General features: G+C 45.6%; 1 protein-coding gene across 1 annotated transcript; it reads left to right on the top strand.

The window, feature by feature from the left end:
* The first annotated feature begins 608 nt into the window (after positions 1 to 608).
* On the top strand, positions 609 to 23643 carry GARIN1A (golgi associated RAB2 interactor 1A). The gene is given in 8 exon segments (XM_073809908.1): positions 609 to 868; positions 3625 to 3809; positions 4763 to 5013; positions 6581 to 6695; positions 11134 to 11436; positions 17082 to 17174; positions 17280 to 17463; positions 23187 to 23643. Coding segments are annotated over 5 exon segments (903 nt in total). The 5' UTR covers positions 609 to 715; the 3' UTR covers positions 11333 to 11436; positions 17082 to 17174; positions 17280 to 17463; positions 23187 to 23643.
* The last annotated feature ends 429 nt before the right edge of the window (positions 23644 to 24072 follow it).

Raw genomic sequence — 24072 nt, forward strand, 5'->3', positions numbered from 1 at the left:
CCTGACATCAGGAGAACAGGTCACATTTACAGAGAAAATTTTTGTGAGAGGCTTCGCCCTGAGTGGGGAGGATTGAAGGCTGTGGGTTTCCCGATAGCCTCCCTTGCTGCTGTGCAGCTCGCAGTCTGGCCATAATCTTGGGAGAATTGTTTTCCTTGTGTGTGGGGAGATTGACTGAAAATTGGAGCAGGCTGGACTTCCCTGGTGGCGCAGTGGTTGAGAGTCTGCCTGCCGATGCAGGGGATATGGGTTCGTGCCCTGGTCTGGGAAGACCCCACATGCCGTGGAGCAGCTAGGCCCGTGAGCCATGGCCTCTGAGCCTGCGCGTCCGGAGCCTGTGCTTCGCAACGGGAGAGGCCACAACAGTGAGAGGCCCGTGTACCGCAAAAAAAAACAAAAACAAAATGGAGCAGGCTACATTATTGCTAGTTTGTAGTGAGTAGGAAAGGGGAGAAAAACACCCTGCTCACTCCCCAGTCCTTCCTTGCCTCTTCTTTTTTTTCCCCTTTCCTGTTGTTACCCGTCACATTCCCTGATGTCATTCCTGCCATTGTGAGCCGACAGGCCCTTGCCAGCCTGGGGGACAGCCAGTAAGTCAGGAGGGGAGGTGGAGATGTGGAGGTGGGGGAGTGGTGGTCACACCAACACTGTGGAGCTGGGCTGGGTCTGAGTGGAGCCCCAGGGATGTTCCCCAGCCCATCCTTCCCAAGAACCAATGAGTAAAATTAGGAGCCTCCCACCTGAGGTCATGGAACCAGGCCCTGGAGTGGAACTTGGGGTGGAAGACGGCCTCCTCTGTCAACTGATTCATTCTCCAGAATTCAACTTGTTCTCTGACTCGGTGGTGTTTGAAAGCAACTTTATCCAGGTACCCTTGTGCAGCTCAGGGCCAGCTCTCCTTGCCTTTCCAAACCTGTTCCCGGGGATTGGTCCAAAGATATCAAGGCCTTTGAAAGCCCTGGGGAGGAGGAAGAAGCCAGGAAAGCCAGAGAAACGAGAGGGTCTGGGTCCCAAGTTCACCTCAGTTTGTGCCCACAGCATCACGGGACTCCCTGCAGGTCAAATGCTTTCGGGAAATAGAGTTACACCTGCAGAAGGAGACAGCAGAACCCACTCTCCAGGCAGGTTCATAGGCACCCTCCCGGGGCCGCTAGTCCACGCTGGCTGATTAGAGGGGATGAAAGCAGCTGTAGGAATCCGTGCTCTGAAACCCAACCTTCTTTCTGGGATATTATTATACAAATACGCTTGCATGAGACCAAGGTCCCTGGATAAATTAGCCTTGCCCAGATTCCACCATCCCCCAGAAGAGTAGTAATATGACCTATGGAAGTGAGTGTTTGTGGCCTGGGAAGCATGGAGACACCAGGAGTGCAGGGCGGTCATTTCAATCCGTGTGACATCTCACCAAGGTGCTACCCGCTTCCCTCCAGTGGTCTGGCTGGGGACCACCTGTGCTCCGTTGCAGGTATGGCATAACCAGTCAGCAAGCTGTGTGAGAGGCAGGAGATGCAAAGAGAGATCAGATAGTGTCCCTGGACAAGAAGCTTGTGAATTGGTAGGTTTAAAGGACATAGTATAAAATGGTAGCTGTTAAGAAAGCTCGGCGTCAGAGGGTTTGGACTAGCCGAACCCCAGAGCATGCGCAGAGCACTCCTTCAACCTGGGCAGTTGTGGAAGGCTTCCCAGAAGGCGGGGTCGTAAGCCGTTCTTTCAGGTCTTGCTGAGACTTCGGTAGAAGAGCAGGGGGAGGACCTTCCAGGCGAGAGGGACTTCAAGTTCCTGGGTGAAGGCAGGAGGCTGGAATGCACGGGAGGGTCTGCAGTCAGGAATCCATGCGGTGGAGTTGAATTCACAGAGCAGCGAGCTACTCTCTGACGAGGTCCCCCAAAGGTTCATGGCTCCAGGTGCCCTCTGGTCCCTGCACCGCCCCAGGGAGCTGCAGAGCTGGGCGATCAGCTGGCAGCATGGGGGGCGTGGGGGGGGGGGGGGCGTGCTCATGCCTAACACACACTCAGAGGAGAGTTAGCAGTATCGTGGGAAATCCAGACTCAAGATATCAAATTCTAGTCATGTCCTTGGGTGTGAGATTATGGCGGCAGGTTTATTCTCCTAATATGTTCTCTTTGGCCTAGTATTAAAACTGTTTAGATTCTCTGGATGGACGCTAGGTGACTCAGGCAGCAAGAGACTCAGACTGTGCCAGGGAGGGGGAAAGACTGCCTGTGAAGCTGGCCCTCGGCAGAGCTAAAAGCGGCCTTGAACTTATGCTGTTCCCTCCCTTCCCTCCCCTCAGCATCACCGTCACTAACGTCACCGCCAAGAAACCTCACCCGCAAACATTTACTTATTACTCTCAGTGTGTGTGGCCCTCTGTGTTTTGTAGCGCATATGAATTTCATTCCACAACATGGGCTCCAAGAAATGTTCCTTTTTTTTTTTTTCAAAAATCAAAATTCACTTTTCTTGGGGCACCATCTACTCAGGCTTGTGGGAACTAACATTTCAGTCATTCCTGGGGCTTTCGCCTGGTCCCCAGTTCCACCACGGGCTGTGAATGGCCCCGATGGTCTTACAAAGCCTAGGATATCGGGAGAAGGCCCTCTGGTCTTGGGAACGCAGGGGTCACTCCTCAGGTGTTCCTTACCCTGGTCCCTGTGGTTCCTTAGATGCCACAGACCTGGTGCTTCTCTGCCCGCCCTGGAGAGTGAGGTAGGGGTGTCTTAGCTGAGACACTGTGCCCCAGTGCCAGGCATCCATCTCCCTGTCCTGCCACAGCCCCGAGTGCTGCAAGAGAACAGGTCCTTATTACACTCAAGACCCAGCAACAAGCCCGGCACTCCCTCGTCTTGGGAGAAGCTCCCCAAACCTCCCTCAAGATGGGCTGCCTGGGTCTTCTCCGTTCAACAGCTCTTTCCTCACTCTCCTCCCCTTCTGGAACTTTCTTCTCACAATGTCCCTTCCAGACCATTAGAAACCTGTGCTGGAGCTTCCCTGGTGGCGCAGTGGATAGGAGTCTGCCTGCCAATGCAGGGAACACGGGTCCGATCCCTGCTCCGGAAAGATCCTCCATGCCGCGGAGCAACTGGGTCCATGCTCCACAACTGCCGAGCCTGTGCTCTGGAGCCCATACGCCACAACCCCTGAAGCCCGCGCGCCTAGAGCCCGTGCTCCGCAACAAGAGAAGCCACCGCAGTGAGAAGCCCGCACACCACAACGAAGAGTAGGCCCCACTCGCCTCGCCGCAACTAGACAAAGCCCGCATGCAGCAACGGGGACACAACACAGCCAATAAATGAATGAATGAAGAAAGAGAGAGAGAAAGGAAGGAAGGAAGGAACCTGTGCTGGCTTCTTACTAGTGCATCCTTTTAAAATTAGTAATGCAAAGGACTCTAAGAAGGGCAGCACAGCGTTCCTGTCGCCCATGAACTTAAGTCTCTCTGGGGAGACCCACAGGAAGGATAGATTCAGGTCATGACCCAGTCCAGTGTGCCACACACCTGCAAGAAGCACAGGTGCTCTAAGCCTGTCGCCAAGTTGAAGAGCCGTTTTCTAGCATCTGTAACCTTCCACCCCTGTCTTCTGCTTCTCTCTGACCCATGTGCCTGGGGCTGATTTCTAGGTCACTAAAGCCGGGAACTGGATGGATGTCTGTGACGGGTCTACCACTGTGATCCTCGGGGTGACCTCCTCGGTGCCCTCCTTGCCACTCCCCAACGTCCTCCTGATGGCCAATGTCACCTGGCCCCAGGGTCAGTTTTCCACCTGTAGCACACCTGATAGTGCCCCAGTCATCACCCTCAGCAGGTAAAGAAGGGCTTGAGGGAGGGGCCGGAAGGGGCAGGATGAATGACTGCGTTGTTTTGCAGCTGGACTTTACTTATTTATTTTTTTATTTTGTGGCCTTTGTGTTTGTTTGTTTTTTTTAGCAACATAATTTTCTTTTTTTAATTGGAGTAAAATTGCTTTACAATGTTGTGTTAGTTTTTGCTGGACTTTAGCTGAGAAGAAAGAACAGTGTTCTTTAGCTGATGAACTATATAGACTTCATTCATTCATTTGACAAGTATTTACTTAGTATCTATGTGTACCAAGCACTGTGTTTGGTGCTGTGGTAGAGCACCAATCCCTGTCTCGGCCTAGTTTTTGAGAATCTTAGCTTCCTTTTGCTTATTTTTTTTTTGTCAATATTGACTTAGAGGTTTTCAAAAAGAAAGGTGAGTGATATGATAGTCAAATAGGATTATGAGGTGTTGAGATTGAAAAAAAAATACTGGATGTATAGGAGACCTCTGTCCATTTTCTTAATCTTTCAGCACAGTTAATCAGGATCTAGGGAGGAGGAGACCTGAAAATAGAGCCAGAAAACCTTAGTTCCATTTCCTACTTAAGAAGATCTAAACTTGGGTAAATCACTTAGCTTCTCTGAGCCACAGTTTCAAATTCTGTAAAATGGAATTACTACTACTTATCTTTCCTTCATCAAAGGGTTGTTGTGAGGACTAAACGAGATATTATACATCGACTCTCAGCCATTGTTATTGGTGTGGGCAGATTCTTTAATAACTAAGGCCCTGGAAATCAGAGAAGAGTCGGTCTTAGTGATCATTCCCACTCTCAGACCATGAGCTTTCTCCCTTGGGTGTCCCCCAAGCGGAGGTCAGCACCTAGTGAGGTTGACCCAAGCTCTAGGAAGGCACCAGCTTGGTTGATTAAAATCACTGATGCCTCTGCCATGGGAATTTCCTGATTGTGTCCAGGATTCTCCCACTGAAGTACGTGGAGCTACGAATCTGCGACCGGCTCCAACGCATCCTGAGGGTTAGGACAGTGACTGAAAAGATCTTCTACCTGAGGCTCCACGAAAAACACCCAGAGGCTGTGTTTCAATTCTGGATCCGCTTGGTGAAAATTCTGCGGAGAGGTCTGTCTATCACCACAAAAGACCCGAGAATCCAATTCTCTCACTGCCTGGTGCCCAAGTTGCCCTGCAGCTCCACCGAAACAGTAAGTTTCACCAAGATCCCGCCAAGAGATCTGTAGGGTCAGCTGGGAATCGGAAACATATCACCTCCCGAGAATTGATGGGTATTACAGTCTAGTGTTGTGTGGGGATGAGCAGACTTCTTTTTCAAGGGTCAATGATACACACACACCAAATTGAGGTCTACAGACATAAAAAGTAAATTAATTTTGTTTTCCAAAAAAAGAGCTATAAAGTACTTCATTCACTTAAAAATTATTTGCTGGTTTTTGCTGGGGTTTTTTTTTTTTTTTTCAGTGTTATAAAGGAATAATGCTCACTGAAGAAAATCAGAAAATTACAGAAAAATCACCCCTACTTCTTTTCAGCCCCAAGCAATCACTTGGAACATTTTGGCATATTTCCTTCTATTCTTTCATCTTAATTTTTAATTTATATATTTGAGGACATTAAATATATATACATTTCTGAATGTTGCTTTTTTTCCAATTTAGATTATATCATAAGCATTTTCCCATTTCTTTTAGAAGCCCTTTATATACATCATTTTGGTAATTTCATGCTATTCAGTTGTATGAATGGGTTAAAATTTACTTCACCATTCCCCTAATATCATTCATTCAGAGTTGTTTCATTCAGAGTTGTTTAACATTCAGAGTTGTTTCTGACTTTTCATTATTGTAACTGATGCTACAACAAGCATTTATGTATCGTCCACATTTCTGATTGTTTTCTCAGAATTGATTTTTAGAAGCAGAATTCAAAGGGTACAGACATTTTTAAGGCTCTTGATACATACTGCCAGATTATTTCCAGAAAGTTCCTACCAAATTATACTCTCTCCAATAATAGGAGTGACTGTGTCACTGTATCCTTATCACAATTGAGAAGTATAAATTTTAATTTTCTAGTATGATAGGCTGAAAAAAAGTGGATTCTCTGATTTTTCAGTGAATCTGAACACTGACCTTTTTTTTTTTGCATCGGCTCTTGTGTTCTTTGGCCATTTTTCTCTTGGCAACTTTGCATTTTTCTAAATTGATTTGTAAACCAGAGCTTTTTATATATCAGGATTTTTAAGCCTTTAATCTCAAGTTTTTGCAAATATTTCCCCTAAGGATTTGCTTTTCCCTTTTAGTTTATTTAAGGATTTCTTTTCTTTTCTTTTGACCCATAGAAGGCTTTCCCAGTACCTGCTTAGGGTAGAAGGTCAGGAAGGAAAAGTTTGATAGATTGGATAACCTTAAACCTTCAGATTTCAGGATGGAAACACTTTCCTCATCTCATGTAAGTGGCATACTTTAGGCACTCTATCACTGACTTTGAAAGTCAGCTCTGCTGCTCTGGTTCACAAGGTTCAGAGCCTGTGCTCTGGGCAGATAGCCACAGCAGCCCATCAGGGAGAGGAGGCGATCCTGCTAGGGCCCCATTTTTGGTCTCATGATTCGAGGGCTTGATGTTGAAGGAGCAGGTTCCCAGGACTAGGCTGGCAGACACAAGTGAGTTCCTTCAAGGTTATGGCCCGAGGAAGCCAAGGGCTATCAGGGAGCAGACCTGGCCATCTGACTGCACATTTCTCCATGCAGTCTGGAAGCGGCCTCCTGTCATCCTGCCAGTCCAGTGAAAGCTCCATGAAAGCTCTTGGCAGCCGAGCAGACCAGTGACTGTTTCTCGAATCTCTCAGGAAGGTCCCAGCTCACAGCAGACAGGTGGGTCCTCTGCGCAGGCAACGCTGGCATCCCTTCCCGCAGCACAGAGCCATGGTGCGGGGAGGGGTGGGGGGCGGGGGGCGGGGGCAGGGCGGTGCTCAGTGACACCCTCTGCCCACCCATCTCAGTTCCTTCTCTTCACTTTAGACCTTTGCATGTGACGTGTCCCCTTAATTTTATTATAAGCCTGTCCTTGGGAACAGGGTCAGTGGCTGATTGATCTTAATAGTCCCTAGGTAAACCCTAGTGTTTTCATATGGAATGTGTTCAGTAAAAGGAGTGAGGGATGAATAAATTAATAAAGCAGGCTCATGGAGTTATATATTGACTATCTCCAGTCCCAACTCGCAAGGGTCCCTTGGGTAAGACAATCCCAAGGCCTCCTTGCCTCACTTGTCTATTCTGTAAAATGGACAGAATAGACGTTAACCCACATGGGAGACCACTGCTGGCTCCGAAGTTTTACTAATCTACTAAGTCATTGCGTTAGATTCTTTCTGTAACAAGAGATAGAAAACCAAAGCAAGATTGTTCAGTCGATACATTGAAGAAGTACAACTTGTAGGGTATCATCAAAATGCAAAATTTTTTTCCTTTCCTTTATAATTTTTTCAGCGGGAGAAGTTGTCTTCTTGCCCCTGGATAGAAGCTGATCTCTGAGCAGGTCCCATAGCATATATGGGCTCCCTCTTAGGATATAAAAGAGTTCTTTGGTCCCTTTAAACTGCAAAAGCAGCATCAGTTCTGAAATTAAAACATCCAGTGCCTGCAAATTATCAAAACTCTAAAGTGATCACATCACCCCCCTTCAGTCAGCTTGGCCTCATATTAAGATGGCCCTTCATGTGGGGACTGGACCTTCGCTCCTCTCCTTCTGTTTCCTGATTTTAAAGCTGGCTTTTTCTCTTAGGAGCTTTCTTGAGTTCCTTGAAGTCCTCACCCCAATGCAAGGCCCCTTGCTCAGGCCCTGGCTCTGCAGGCGTCCATGCACTCAGGCACTAGCTGTCAGAGTCCCCTCACCTTTAGGGGAGTCCTTGCAGGTAGTGTCTACAGTGGCTCGAGGCGGGCTCTTTCTCTCCGGTACAGTTGACATCTTGTCCTCAGGAAATGTCCTCTCAGACTTTGACCAGCTACTGGAGGGAGGACTGTGCCTCCTAGACACAGAAGCAACTCCTCTTCACTCTGTCATCAAAGAAACCTGCTCTCCCGGTTCTGCCACCGTCCATTGTTTCCTGGGTGGGAGTTGTGCCCCGCCACCTACTGGGTCTCCCAGACCCCAGGGGCCACTGCTCAAGGTCTCTGGGTGTTCCCAGGAAGCCTCTGTGGTTTAGCTGGGGGGGAACGAAGGAGGAGCTCTGTACAAAGGACTCTCCACACCTCCTCTCCCTCAATGCTTTCATAGCCTTGCTCTGGGGCAGGGTCCCAGCTGTGGTCATGCTGGGTCAGTTCTCCCAGGTCATGGTGCGCCTTTATATGTACTTTCCAGTCTTTTTTTTTTTTCAACTTCAAGATAGTATTCTTGAATTCTAATGTAAAATTCCTCTTTGGGTACTCTTACTATCTGTATGTTGGATCATCTTTGCGTATCTAATTACCTGCCGCTTTCTCTTTTTTATTCTTGAAACTCTCCTGCTTCTTCCCTTCTGTTTCTCTTAAGGCATTATCTGCTTCGTTTGTTTTTGGGTTCTTTCTGGCTTTAGGCTTCATTTAGGAAGTAATTTTTATTTCTTTAGAAATGTCTAATTCTTTCCTCAGTTTTATCACCACATTTGTAAATCTTTTATTTATATTTTGTATTTTTATTTTTTAGGCTGCACCACGCAGCTTGTGGGATCTTAGTTCCCCAACCAGGGATTGAAGCCGGCTCTCGACAGTGAGAGCACAGAGTCCTGAACACTGGCCCACCAGGGAATTCCTATAAATCTTTTAAATTCTGACTTAGTTGTTCTTGCATATGTTCTGTCCTTGTCTTAACTTCTTTTAGCTCATTTTGAAATGCTAGGTTACACTTTTCATTTGTTTTGCAGGCACATCTTTTCAGTGTGCATTCATTGTCTGTAAGGATTTATGATGCTTCATAGCCTCTTTTCTTTTTTTTTTTTTTTAATTTTTGGCCGCCTTGGGCGGCATGCAGGATCTTAGTTCCCAACCAGGGATCGAACCCGCACCCTGCTGCATTGGCAGGCAGAGTCTTAACCACTGGACCGCTGGGGAAGTCCCAACCTTTCTTCCTTATATAATTTTGTGTTGCCTTGGATTATGATCTCTGATGTGAACGTTTTTCCTGAACCTTTGCGGGTGAGGGGCTGGTCAAGGCAGCTTTCTGGTTTGGGCTCCCGAGCTCCCTCTTGTGTCATTTTTGTGAAGTGTTTATGGCCTTGTATTTTTTACGATTCCAGGGCTGTGTTCCTCTCTCCTATCTTTCCCTGAACTTTCTCTTTTCTTTGCTTTTATTGTTCCTGTCCTACTCAATTTGGATTCCATTTCCAGTGGTTTTTCCTTGTTTGAGGACGCGTCCTGCAAGGGAGAGTGTTCTGGTGGTTTTGAGAGTTCTTAAGGCACATACTTCACCAGCCTCTTCAGACTGTACCATGGACCCCTTGCACTTACTTCCAGTTTCCTTCTTCTCAAATTGGCTGGCTGCACTTTCCACTGAGAAGCTGCGGGAGATATAGGAGCTCTCCTGTCTACAGGCACATCAGATGCCCTGTTGCTTCTCTCTGCTTCCTCTCACACAGATACTGACACCCTGTGGGCCCTGGAGCTGTCTGTAGCTGTAATAATTTATCTGAGCTTTTCTCAAACAGGCCTTTTTCTGTGGGACTCATGTTGGCCTAAATTGGAGGGGCAAGGGTTAACCCCACTGTAAGTTTGATTCCATATCAGAGATATTACTGGCTCAGGAGGAAAAAAAAAGTTTTTTTAACGTAAGTTTTATTTATTTATTTATTTTTGCCTGTATTGGGTCTTCGTTGCTGCGCACGGGTTTCTCTAGTTGTGGAGAGCAGGGGTTACTCTTCGCTGCAGTGCGCGGGCTTCTCATTGCAGTGGCTTCTCTTGTTGCCGAGCACGGGCTCTAGGCATGCGGCCTTCAGTAGTTGTGGCACACGGGCTCGGTAGTTGTGGCTCGTGGGCTCTAGAGCGCAGGCTCAGTAGTTGTGGCACACGGGCTTAGTTGCTCCGCGGCATGTGGGATCTTCCCAGACCAGCGCTCGAACCCGTGCCCCCTGCATCGTCAGGCGGACTCTCAACCACTGCGCCACCAGGGAAGCCCCAAAAGTTTTTATATTAGTTTCTCAGCTTGGAAGTTCTTGTACCATATATCATTTCAGACCTCAAACCAGTATTGGGACAGTCCTAAAGATAAGAATTTCCAGCAGAGACTTTTGTTTTGACCCAGAATCCAAGTTGATATAGATGAGCTTGTGGCACTGGATGGATTTCTTTCTGGTGTCCCAGATTTCTTTCTGGTGCTGAGAAGGTGGCTTTGAAAGTCCTGGACTTATGTAAATACCTCAGTTAATACCCTACCTAGCTCGGGCCCAAGACTTTACCTCCTGTGTCACGTGGCCATAAAAACCCAAGGCCTGGGTCACCAAGACTGGCCAGTCCCTCAGGCAGCCCCACTTTAGCTCATACTTCACTGATCTTTAATTTTGGTCCCTGGGATTTTTACTTTACTTTTTGTGAGTTTAACAATGCATTTAAAATTGTGTAGATCATATTTTATCCAGCATTTCTAGGTGTTTTGTGGCAAAGACATTTTTAGATATTAGGCCCTATTGCCAGTCTCTGCCTAAATAACCCTAAAATTAATTTCATTGGAAAAAACAAAACCTCACTGTACTTATTTCTGACTAGTAAGTGTGAGTGATTTTTATTTTCTTTTGGGTGCTTTTTTATAGGTTTTTTTTTTCATTTAAAATAAGCATGTATTTCACTTAAAATCAAAATTTTAAAAAATTTTAGCCCAGTGTGTGTTTTTCTAGACACACAAGTGGTTGTGATTATTTTTTCAGTTGTTATTGTTTTGGAGAACGGTCTGAGGTTTTCTTTGCACTTATGCTGATAGCTGGCAGGCTATAGTGGGCATCAGGCAGGTCCCAGTGGGTTCAGGTCTTGCCTTTGACTCATAACATGTTACATTCTCAACACATGAAAGCAAGGCTTAAGATTTGGAGGGGTATCTGTTCCACTTCAGCAGAGATGCCTTCGCTCCAGCCTCCCTCCCGCTTGGCTTTCTCTACTCAAGTTGCTTGTAGGTACCTCATGCCATAAATACGTGTTGTCACTGCCCATCATTTCCATATTTAGATCTAGGTTCAAGGCACTCATGCTGGAAAAGACGTAATTTTAAAAGTTTCAAAATTAGATTCTTAACAATGGTTTCTTTTTCTTCTATTGCTTTCAATGACCCCGATATCCTGGGCTACTCCAGAAACACCGATACCACCACTGAAATAGACAATTTCAACTGCTCTGACAAGACACCCTCTCCAGTGGCATCCCCTGTCAATGCGAATATACCCATGAGAGCCACCTTGAACCACAGTCTCTGGGAACAAGAGAATCCAGAGGAGCACTTCCTGCAGGCTCCTGTAGCCAGTTCCCTAGGAGAGAACTTCCTGGGACCCTAACACCTAACCAAGACAGGGTCATCTTCCCAGGCTTCATTCAGTCCACTTGCTACAACCTTCTATAATTCTCTTTTCCTATTGTGGCCCAGATGACCATGGGAAAGGTAAGATGGTGTTTATAACAAGGTGCTTCGGTACTTCCACCAATAAACCTCCAAGTGAGTCCCTAATTGTTATAGGTTGTGCTCTGGGGGGTGGAGGTGGGGAGGGGCTGGAGGACTAATTAGGAGCAATAGCTCGCTCCTTGGGAAATAAATGGAAAAAACATTCTATAGCTCAGTTGAAACTCCCAAACAGCCAAGCAAAGCCAAGAAAGCCAGTCCAGAGGAAAGGACCTGGGGAGCAATCCAGCTTCCTCTTACAAAGGGATAGGGGGAAACAGAGACAGGGCTGCTACAAGCCCAAAGTGAAAGAATCCTGAGAGTGATGGCGATCAACTAGGAGATGTTTTTGTGTTGCCCCACTTACCTCAAACAAGAACGTGAGTCTTCCTGCCCCATTCCCTGTGTTAAGGTAAAGCTATGAAAGGTCATCCTGACCATGCAAACTTTGGTTGCTAATGAAGGTGGGGCTTCTGTCAAGGAAGATAGTGACCCCCCATCACTGGAAGTCCTAATTGATTGACTCTTCCTACCCAGGACCTAATGAAACCCAAGTGGAAGACACAGTGTCTGTGTATATCAGGGATAGAACAGGACCCTTGACCAACCTCTGGACAAATGGGGAATACTGACTTGAGGAATACTACCACAGCATTCAGTAGGCATTTATCCAGCTCCTGCTAGGTGCCAGACACTGCACCAGTTGCTGGGTATATTAGAGAGAACAAGACAGATGGACATGATACTTGCCTGTAGGGAGCATATGGGAGAGATACTGAGCCCTGTTTTGGAGACACAGGAAAGCCATTTAGGTTGACATGATGTTTGAGCCACCTGGTCTGCAAATCAAGGCTGGAGGACCTGCTTCCCTATAGTTCACACGTGGGTAATACAGTGATGGAAGGAGAAAGAACACGACTGCCCGCCCCTCGTGCACGCTCAGTTGGGCTGAGTGGTAAATCCTAGCTAGACTGGGTCAGAAAAGACTCTGAGCTGAGAGGATGCCTAGTGTTTGTTGATTTCTTCCTGCCTCCAATAAAAATTAAAACAACAAATTTCCTTTCAGCATGTTACAATCAAACAAGCTGAGCATTGTTGGTGCTGGTGAGGGACATCTAGAAGCAGAACTTAGAAAAGACTAATGTGAAGGGTGACCACCCTTCCCAATTTATGCCTGTTGTTCTAGTATCATTATTAATGTGTACGCATTCCACTCTCAAAAGTATCCCTAATATGATATGTTTACAAACATTCAGGTGATCTCCATCCTCATTTCTATTGCCTTGGTTTAAGCCTCCATCAGCTGTCACCTAGATTATTGTGGTAACCCCAACTGGTCTCCCAGATCTGTCATCATTTTAACAATAATAGCTAATTTCATTAGAAACTTCCTATATGCCAAACACTATGCTAAGACTTTACAAAGAACACTTAAGCGACACACTCATTAGGATGTAGATAATCTATGATCACATTTTACAGATGATGAACCCGAGCCACAGAAAGGTTCAAGAACTTGCTTAAGGTCATATAGGGAGCGAGTAGCAGAACCGGGACCTGAACCCAGTCCGTCTAACTCTGAAGTTCATACTCTTATGAATTCGATTTTCTCCCAATCCATTTCCTATCTATACTTCTAAAAAGCCATCTTTCTGAAACATAAATCCATCACTTCACTCTTGATAAAAGCAAGGATATCCCTTGCTTTTTGTATCCCTTTGATAAACAATGGCCAGGCCTCTCTCTCCAGCCTCTCCACTGGCCACTGCTGCCCTTGAACCTCATGCTTCTACCATGCCAGATTTCTTGTGATTTCTGTAATACACCATGTGTTTAGATAGTGCAAGGATGTGGCACATCCTTCACTCTATTCAAATACCTGTCCTTGCATTTTCTACCTGTTGCTCTCATGATACTTGTCCTTACTGAGGGAGTTGTTCTATGCTACCATTGTGCCCTGCGTGTATCCAGTTTACAGCATTTCTCACACTACTGTAGTTGCTTGCCTGTCTGTTTCCTTGGTGGGACTATGAGAAGAGATACCATTTTATATTAAAGTTTTCTGATTGCCAGTAAGAGAAGCTGACTCTAATTTAAAGCAAAAGAAATTTATTGGAAAAATATGAGTTGGCTCACGGCCTCAAAGGGACAGCTGAAAAGTCAGTCTTGGAATGCACTGACACCAGAACACCTCTGGGGATTCAGGTAAGGATGGCTAATTGAACATTTCATCAAATGCTGCAGCAGGCTGGGTGGTTTCCCCAAAGGAAATTGGGGGCTGTTAGAAAAGAACAATTAGGGGAATGGATGTCTCATGGCTGATAATAACAAATGTCTACCACAGTCTGACTTTGTGTTCAGAGAGGCACTCTGCCATGGCCTCAAGCATCTCTGTATATCCTTGCTGAGGAAGCCAGATTTCAAGGCCTAGCTGTCCTCTGACCTTGAGCCATTTGTGTAGCTAGTCACATAGGCAGTTAAATAGATCAAGGTGACTAACACATGACTACCTTACGATGACTTGCTCTTGGGGAAGGACACTGGTTTGGTTACTGTTGAGTTACTGTTTGCTGAGCCCTTAGACCTGGGTTCCTCAGCTGCGGTGTAATCCACTGCAGGCATAGCCCTCACCTGGGCCCATCATGTTGCCCTGTGGGGATCGGGGGCCTGGCACTGCCATGCTGATGCTCCTGCTGTTTGCTGTGCTGTTATAACAAACTGTCTTGCTTTGGTCCATTGACTCCTTTTTTTTCTTTTTGGCTGCATTGGGTCTTTGTTGCTGTGCGTGGGCTTTCTCTAGTTGTGGCGAGCGGGGGCTACTCTTCGTTGCGGTGCACAGGCTTCTCATTGCGGTGGTTTCTCTTGTTGTGGAGCACGGGCTCTAGGTGAGCAGGCTTCAGTAGTTGCAGCACGCGGACTCAGTAATTGTGGCACGCGGGCCCTAGAGCCACAGGCTTCAGAGTTGTGGCACGTGGGCTCAGTAATTGTGGCATACAGGCTTGGTTGCTGTGCAGCATGTGGGATCTTCCCGGACCAGGGATCGAACCCTTGTCCCGTGCATTAGAAGGGGATTCTTTTTTTTTTTTTTTTTTTTGCGGTACACTGGCCTCTCACTGTTGTGGCCTCTCCCGTTGCGGAGCACAGGCTCCGGAGGCGCAGGCTCAGCGGCCATGGCTCACGGGCCCAGCCGCTCTGCGGCATGTGGGATCTTTCCGGACCGGGGCACGAACCCGTGTCCCCTGCATTGGCAGGCGGACTCTCAACCACTGCGCCACCAGGGAAGCCCTAGAAGGGGATTCTTAACCACTTCGCCACCAGGGAGTCCCGATCTATTGACTCTTGCTGTCTACTTTGGGCGACTTTGAGCTTTTGGTAAGTCCATCTGATTGCTTCCTTAGTCGTTTTCTTTGGAGTCATTTCTTTGTTTCTCCTTGCCATCCTCTGTGAGACCTGGGTTCTTCTCTGATACTGTCCAAACCCCTCGTATACACTCTTATTCTATAATTATTTTCAGTATTAAAAATAATCTTCAACAAACATAATGCCTGTGTTTGGGGTCGGGTGGGGGAATCTCTCTTTATAGGGAAAACACAAAGCCTCCTCAATTACTGCATCCATTTCCAAATTTGGGTTCACTGGGCAATGTCTATTCTTCCCCTGGTTTGTTTCTATCTTGCCTTTATATTCCAAAAATTCTATATCAAATGGTAAATTGAAATGCTCCAAATACACCCTATGTATAATAATGAGAGAAGGAATAACATAAATTATATATTTCACCACAAAGAAAGAAATACAGGTGGAAGTTCTTGTTTCTGCATCTTGGTAACCAGGCAGTAGCTAGTATTTGTGACCTTCCATTTCAGGTACATCTCGCTTTAACGAGCACCTCAGCCGGTCGGGATTCTTCTCTTAGTAGGGAGACCACAAAAACTTAATTCCTGAAAAACCTAAGCCCTCGTTGTCTTGCTGTGTAGGGTCACGTGCTCTTCTGTTAACTGAGCAGGTGATGTAAAGAGGCATTTCAAGGAACATCTGGGTTCCACTCCTACTCCTTGCTGCCCGTATCGTGTAGAAGCAACACTTTTTGCCTTTGATAGTGAGTCAGTGCTCTCAAACAACTCCAGAACCCCCTTTTATACATAATTGCCATGTTCCCCTAATGGCAAGAGGAGCCCAAAATAGCAGCATCAGGCTCAGTTTTCAATCAGTGGAATGATTTTTGTGCCTCTGGTGCAATCATTTCCATCCTTAGGTATAAAAATCTCCAAACTTTGGACCTGCAACTTACGAACATTTTCCATACAGCTCTTTCTTTGGAAACTTCCGCAGGATGCACTCCATTAAAATGCCTCAGAAGGAGGAAAACATGGACCCAGGAAAGGGTTGGGTTCAATGTAGGAGAGAAGTGAAGGAAATCCAAGATGTCGATGAAGGGAGAGCCTGGAATGACAGCAGAGCAGTTGGTTCTTATTGGAACTAAATGTGCCTAAGTGTGTCTCCACAGAGGTCACACTGGTGGAATACCTGATGTGCTTGAATGTAATGAGAGGAGGTTTACACATATGGCAGAGTTTAGGGGTATATTAAGAATAGTATATAAAACCAAGCAACCAAAACGATGCTATAATTATTAACTCCAAGAAGAAAAATTGTACTGAAAAGAAATATAATTCAAGTATATGCTTTGTCTGTGACTATTCATAATACTATGTACATTTAGATAGAATATAGATTTAATCAAAGATAGCAAGAGCTGTATTTGGAGGATGGGTGAAAGGCAATTGTGTGGAGGTTGGGGGGAAGGTGTGGGAGAGGAGGGAGGTGATAAAGAGGACATCTTCATCTTTTATAGTTGGAAATCAGTAGCTAATACCCCAAAACTGAAAAATCAAGAAGTTACAATGTAAGTGTGTTTTTGAGAGATCCGAGGATAACTATTCAAAGAAATATCTAAAAGAGTTTATTTATTTCTGAGAAATGAATGAGGCAATGGAGGGTATGTGGACAAGTGACTGCTTTTTTTTTTTTGGCTGTGTGACATGTGGGACCTTAGTTCCCCCACCAGGGTTCGAAACCACACCCCTGCAGTGGAAGCATGGAGTCTTAACCACTGGACTGCCAAGGAAGTCCTGTGACTGCTGTTTTTGATAACAGGCCTTGATTTGACTTTGTATACCATGTTCATGTAAAATGCTGATGAAAATAATTGAAAAATGAAGATCAAATAGAAATTATGCAGGAGAAGCTTGCGTCTTGCTATGCAGTTTATGAACAGAAGTATTGGCTGTACAGCTGAGGTCCCTCTGTCACCCTCCTCAGTTAATCAGTTAGGTCCTCAGTTCCTTGAACCCCAGAGGTGATGATTATTATCCTGAATTTGCTGCTTATAATTTACAATTTTAAAAAAATTTATATATATATATATATATATATATATATATATATATATATATATATATATCTCCTTCTAGAAGCCTCCCTGCCCTTTTGTAATACCTCTAATCCTCCCTCCCCTTGAGTGTAGGCTGGATTTAGTGACTTGCTTCTAATGAATAGCAAGTCACTTTCAAGGTTGGATTATAAGTCTGTATGTCCATTTTGCTGGCATTCTCTCTCTGGCTGTTCTCATGTGCTTGCTCCAATAGGGAAGACCACCTGGCCAGGAAACAAGGGTGGCCTCCAACTAGCAGCCAGCGAGGAATTGAGGCCCTCAATTGAGGCCCTCAGGCCAACAGATGGTAAAAAATTGGATCCTGTCAACATCACGGGGTGAGCTTGGGAGTGGATCTTGCTCTCCTTGAACTGTAGGGTGACGGTGATCCTGGCCAATATGTTGATTACAGTCTCATGAGAGGCCCTGGGCCAACACCTTGACTGCAGCCTCATAAGAGATCCGGAAGCAGAGACCCCAACGAAGCCATGCCTGGATTCCTGTCCCATAGAAGCTGTGAGATAATAAATGTGTGTTTTGGGGATAAACATGAAGTTTTGGGAGTAACCTATTATGCAGCAATAGATAACAGATAGGTATGTATATCTCTATATATCATTAGGTATCTGTATATCTGTCTATATATTATATCTGTATATCTATCTACCTACCTACCTACTTACCTACCACCTACCTATCTCTGAGTGGTTTGTAGGTGGTTTTACCCACGTGCATGTTTCAGATAGGGATAAAATGTTTAGACAGATGATGTTATATTCTGTATGTTCCTCTGAAACAGTTTTCTTACTCAACATTGAATCTGAGGCATTCCATTTTGACTGACAGACTACACAGTAGCCTTTTGGGTCCCCTCACTGGTGTTAACTCAGAGCCCCCATGGTCCCTGAATGTTTGTGCATTTCCCTTTTACGAGGGCACATTATCCTTGTCAGTGGCCTAAAGTCTTTTTGGGGATGCTCAGGAGAAAGAGTCCTAGTAGGTGCTCTATGGTGTTTATAACAGGGTCCTCGGTTCAGGGTTCCAGCCTTCCCTTCATTTGAGGAGCTCTGGGTCTGAGTATTGACTGAGGCTTGAGAAGTGGTAAGCAGCCGTGATTCTGTAACCCTATTCCTCAGAGCTAGCTATCATCATTCTTTTGATGATGCACATGACCTTAGTCACCGCCTATCAATTTTATTCCTAGAGACCTTAAGTCAGCCCTGATGTTTTTAGTTGTCAACAGCCAAGTCTCACTAGTTCAGGCATAAAATGAACATTGCACAGGCTATCCGATAGCTGACACACTCTCCAGAAAGGTAAGAGAGAAATGGCTTGAAGGCTTATGCAGCCAGGACAAAGAATGATGGCCCAACCACAGCAGGACTGTTCCAACAAAGACCCCACTCCCCACTATTGCACATACACTACAGCTCCCACCAGGGACCCTGGGCCAGGAGTCTTCTCAAATCAGACACTTCTACTGCCACCTGGCCCAGAAAACGAGACTCTGTGCAGTGCTGGCTTCCTTATAGTCTCACTCCCAAGCAAGTGAGTCTGCTTGGGAGAACCCAGGTTGCAGGATGTACCTGAGCTGAAACAGAGTCTGGCTAAGTAAGGTCTGGCTTCCTCCCAGGCGAAGTAAAACTCACAAAGTGTAAATCCCCAAATAGAAGTACCAGCAGCCAGAAGCCATGAAAAATGTCCCTAAAGCACCCTTAATTAATTAACTACAGACCCAGATCTCAAAAGGTCAAACCATTCTCAGCTCTGATTACCAAGCCTGACTATGCTTCTGCTCCTTGAGCGCTCCCCAGAATCCTCTTTTCCCCACTGAGCTCTCCACTGGAGCCCATTTACTGGCTTGCAGAGAGCCTATTAAACATTCTAATGCTTTCTCAAAACCTTGGAGATGTACAAGTATTCAGGGTCTTCTCAAAGGACAGAGTTGGATGAGGACAGGTACATGATAGATGAGTCAGTATTCTTGCCTCCCAGAGCCTTTGAGTTCCTCTTTCTACATCGTATCAAGGAATTTCTGGCCTCTCACTGTTCTTTTTTTTTTTTTTTTATGGGGGATTTTTACACTGAAAGGACATTTGCCATCACTTGTATATTTTACACATTTTTTTAATTTTTTAATTTTATTTTATTTTCTTATACAGCAGGTTCTCACTAGTTATCTCTGATTGTTCTTTAATGTGAACTGGGTTGAATGCAAGCTCACTTTAACCAACACAGGAAACTATGAGAAACATACAGAGCTGTGAGAAATAGCACAATCATTACATAATCTCTGGGAAGAGCACCCATATCAATAAAATCAGTCCTATCTAAAATCATGTTCTCCCTCTTTGATGGAGTGCCTTAAACTTTATTCTAATAGATATTCCCAGACTTTACAGATACAAATTGTCAAATTTCTACAATATGTTTTCCTGGGTAAATACTTTCTCTTCCCTACATTTATTTCTACACTTATCTACCCAACACCCACTGGACATCATGGAATCGAATTCCGGTTATCAGCCTCCTAACACTGAGGGGAATTTTTAGCGTCCTCCTGCAAGAAGGGAAAGGCTTCCTCTCACAAGGGATAGGCAGTGGGAAATTTCCAGAAGGATTTGAGGATTTGGGTCTTCCAAATCTTGTCAGCTATTCCTGTTCCAGTCGTTAGAGATTCACTCTGTTTCATTGTGCCTCTCTTTTACATAAAAGACTGGATTGAAGCTGTGACTTCGGCAGTCTTCAAAATTCAACCCGAAGAACCAGATTCTGAGTTCTTTGAAACTTTTTTCTCTTTCTTTGAGTTATTCAGTGTCATCAGAAGCACCCGTTGTACCCCAGTGTCCTGGAAGTCTTCATACCCTTTATATTGTCCTAAGGCAGCAGCCACCTCGTTCTCCAGATGCCCTCAGCCAACAAATGGTCCTCATTATCAACAACTTATAATTTAATTAGCTGTGGGCCATTGACAGGTAACTTCCCCTCCCACAATATTGCTGGAATCTTGCTGCATTCTATTCCATCTTGTTAGGGTAATCAACTCCCTGGGGGCCTATAACCTGCAATCCACTCTCTAGTACCAATTTCGGTATCAGAGTCCTTTAGCTGCAAGCAATAGGAACTACTCTATCTTCAGCAGAAAAAGCTTGGGTTTTGTACCCCCCACCCCATGCCATTGGAGGCTGACTCACAGAATCAGAGACAGTTGGAGAAACAGGCTTAGAAAATGCAGACCCAGAGCAGCACCAAGGATGTAGGACTTGGATTTAATGTACACTTTGTTTGGGACACTGTCACTGGCTTTAATGGCTCCGCCATGTTTTCTGTCCTTGTGGTTTTCCATTTAACATTCAATGACCCAGGAACCTAGCTTTGGCCTTGTACCTACCTGTGCCAGTTACCTTCCCTTTTCTCTCCAAACCCACTCTCTCCCTTCTCCACCCTCTCCATGCCCCAGAACGCCTATGGTTCCTGCCTGTTGTACAAGTTGATCTGTATAGCCTACATCAAAGGGCCCATTGCCTGTGGTCTCGAGGTGGGTTTGGCCAGTGGGAAGTCCAGGTAGGAGATCAGAGGGAGAGGGGAGGATGGGGTCAAGACAATTATTCCCTCCCTTGTAGTAGCATAAGGCTGGCTGTGTGTCCCTCAACAGAAGGAAACTGCTCCTCTCATGGCAGCCTCTTCCAGTCAACTATCTCTTTCTGGTTCCAGTTACTATTCCCTCCCCTCACCCTTCAGGTCCATTATGGACTTAGCTAACTGGATGCTCCCTCCTGAATTTTATATCTTGAGCAAGGATGTCATTTATCCCCACAAACGAAGGTGTGGCAGTGGGGGCAGCATCCTGACCAGGTACTGCTGGCTATGTGACAGGGGCGGGGCATCCATCCAGCTTATTGCTCCTCTTTTGATTCCTGACAAGAACCCAAAATCCCCCGAGTCTGGTTCCCTTAACTTTCAGCTGTTGTCAAGACCTCCCAATAGTCTTCCAAAGAATTCTCTTTGGCTTAGGTTGGCCTGTCATTTCCTGTGTCTACAACCATGAAGTCTAATTGATGTGCCGCTATCCCCAGAAAAGTGGATGCTATGTAAACATGGCAACCACAGGTGTCTTATTCATTTGTGTTTCCTCCAGTGCCTGGTTCCTGCCTGGTACCCAGTTAAAGGTTGTTAAGTAAATCCATTTCTGCCACAGGCAGCTCTGGCTGCCCCATGTTGTTCCTCCCCGCAAACGAGGGAAGAAACTACAGCCTTTGCTGAATGAACTTAGTGAAATTGACTTCCCAGAGACTATTTCTTAGATGAAAATAACACAACATAAGGGATTGGCAAAGCTTTTAATGGCCAATAAACACATGATTTAAAAGGGAAAAGGGATAAAACATTGTTATCCAGAGTCATTTAGAGCCTACCAGGACACGACATTTGCAAAAAACAATCCCCCAAACAATGTAAGAATGCATCTTAAAGTTTCTGAAATGGAATTCAGAGAAAAGAGGAAATGTCCTCAAGGAATAATACCAAGATGGACCCACTTAAAATGTGTGATGGAAGTGAGATGAAATCTTCACAAATGCCCTCGTAAGTCTCAAGAGAAATAATCAACAGCGGGTCTATTAAGACTCTAGTGGTATTGATGAGACAGCAGGTAGGGGAAGCAGAGAACCTGGGGACAGTGAATATGTAGAAATGAGAGGTCCTGACCTGCATCCTGGGGCCACCAAGGGATCCACTAATGAACTCTCAGAACCACAGGCCATTGATTTAGAAAACAAAACAAAACATGTCTCATCTTCAGCAAGAATCCTGTCGGTCAGTTTAGCCAGAATCCTCCTTACCCCTGATGCTTCCTCTTAGTAATTTTCCGTCCACTTCTCCTCACCCTGCTCCTTGGCTATAAATTGCCACCTATCCATCTTGCATTCAGAGTTGAGCCCGATCTCTCTCCCCAGCTGCAAAATTCCATTGCGGTGGTCCCTCCACCTGTTGTGTTAGTCCCCCCACCCCTCTTGTCCCAAATAAAGTCTTCCTTATCTTGCTTAAAAAAAAAAAAAGCCCACAAGGGGTCAATCTTGAGAAATCCAAGACTATGGCTTCAAAAGAAAAACAACCACTGAGAATGGTGAAGCTTCATAAAATGAGCATTTTAAATGAAAATCTAGGGGCTTCCCTGGTGGCGCAGTGGTTAAGAAATCCGCCTGCCAGTGCAGGGGACACGGGTTCAATCCCTGCTCTGGGAAGATCCCACATGCCGCGGAGCACCTACGCCACAACTACTGAGCCTGTGCTCTAGAGCCGGTGAGCCACAAGTACTGAGCCCGCGTGCCACAACTACTGGAGCTTGCGTGCCTAGAGCCCATGCTCTGCAACAGGAGAAGCCACTGTAATGAGAAGCCCTCGCACCACAATGAAGAGTAGCCCCTGCTCGCCACTAGAGAAAGTCCGCGCGAAGCAACGAAGACCCAATGCAGCCAAAAGTAAATAAATAAATAAACATATATTTAAAAAGTTACCAATGGCAATTTAAAAAAATAATAAATGAAAATCTAGAATTATTAAATCTAGAATTATTATCTAGCTCACTTTCAGGAGCTATAACTTGAATGGAAACAACCAGAAATACAACAATCTAGAAATACAACAATCAAGAAATACAACAATCTAGAAATACACCGAGAGAGGATTGTTCAGGTTTTTGAATCTGTCTCTGATTCCTGCCTGACTTAGGATAAATCAACTCATTTCCCCATTGGAGAGATACGTTTTTTTATTATGCCCCCAAGCAAAACCCTGTTTTTGAATGTTAATAGTTGCAACAATAACCGGGAACACACCATGTGTCCATGACAAACGAAGTAGTCATAATTTATTCTAAGTTGGTCTTATAGCCCCCTAAAGTCTCCACACTGCCTTGCACAAAGAACGAAAGGAATTTCTGTCATATCTATCCCTCCCCTCACCACCATTCAAGGGCCATGCCTAGTTGCAAGAAGAATGTGGCAACTAGTGGTATCGGATCATCACACACGCGCACTCGGGACATTCCATTTGTAAACGCTTTGAATTTTTCAAATTGTCTCCACTTCTACAATCTAATGTAATTTTCCCAATTGTGTGAGATAGCTGTTATTTTGAACTATACCTTACAGGTGAGAAAAGTAAAGCCCAGAACAGCTTGGCAGGAACTTTGGGCAGCTTGTGAGTCTCAAAGTCCAGAGGGCAGTAGGGCCAATGGCCTCTGGGCCTCTTCTTATAAGTGTCAGTCCCTCTTGCGCCCATTTCTGTCAGCCGTCATCACTGAGACCTTTGGTTGCAGGCTCAGCCCAGCCTAGTTGCTAAACCAGGGGCCCAGCCCAACCCCAAGACCCGGATTCTTAACGATGTAGCAGAGCGAATGACTGGCGCCAGGTGGCGCCACACTACAGGCGGGACCCCAGTGGATTGGATCTGCACCTCCCAGCCCCCTGGCTGAGTAGGCTAACCCCAGGTACTTTATTAACTTCAGAATAACGCCACAGCGCCTGATTGACTATTTGGGACCTCACTTGTCAAACTATAGTGGGCTTTTACTGTTTTTCAGAAGCCAGTTCAATACACCTTCAAGGGTATTTTTTTTTTTGTAACTACTGCATTCTGAGTACAGGTCTCTGATTAGCTTTCATTCTGACTTCTAAGAGTCATACACAAGCATTTACATATTAGAATATATATTTTTATTATAGTTTTTCCTTTTATATGACAGTTGAGCTAGCACATCGATTTTGAAAACCTATATGTGTATATATTTATATTTATATATGGTATAATCACTGTATTTTATTTCAGAACAGCAGAAGAGGTGTTACGAAATATTTGCCATGAAAAGGGGACTTGGGTCGGACAAGGTTGAGGACCATCATATGGGAGTATTGACCTTCTCCTGGATATTTCCTGGTTGACTTGATGATACTTGAACAGACAACTTTAAGCCTTCTTTGCTGTCTCCACTTTCTCCTGCTCTCACCTCACCCTGGGGCTGCTCCTTTGCTCTGCTGGTCCCACACCTCCGTAGCTCTCAGGGAAGCAAGTCCCTGACAGCATCACTCGTGCCCTGGTGCAATCCCATGAGTGCCATGGCTCCCTCCTAGGCTCTCTCCCGCCCTTTCCCAGCCCCTCAGCTACATCCTGCCTGTTCTGCCCTCACTCCAACTTACTTCTCATCT

This window comes from Tursiops truncatus, chromosome 9, assembly GCF_011762595.2.
Source record: "Tursiops truncatus isolate mTurTru1 chromosome 9, mTurTru1.mat.Y, whole genome shotgun sequence".
In the NCBI taxonomy this organism is placed as follows: domain Eukaryota; kingdom Metazoa; phylum Chordata; class Mammalia; order Artiodactyla; family Delphinidae; genus Tursiops; species Tursiops truncatus.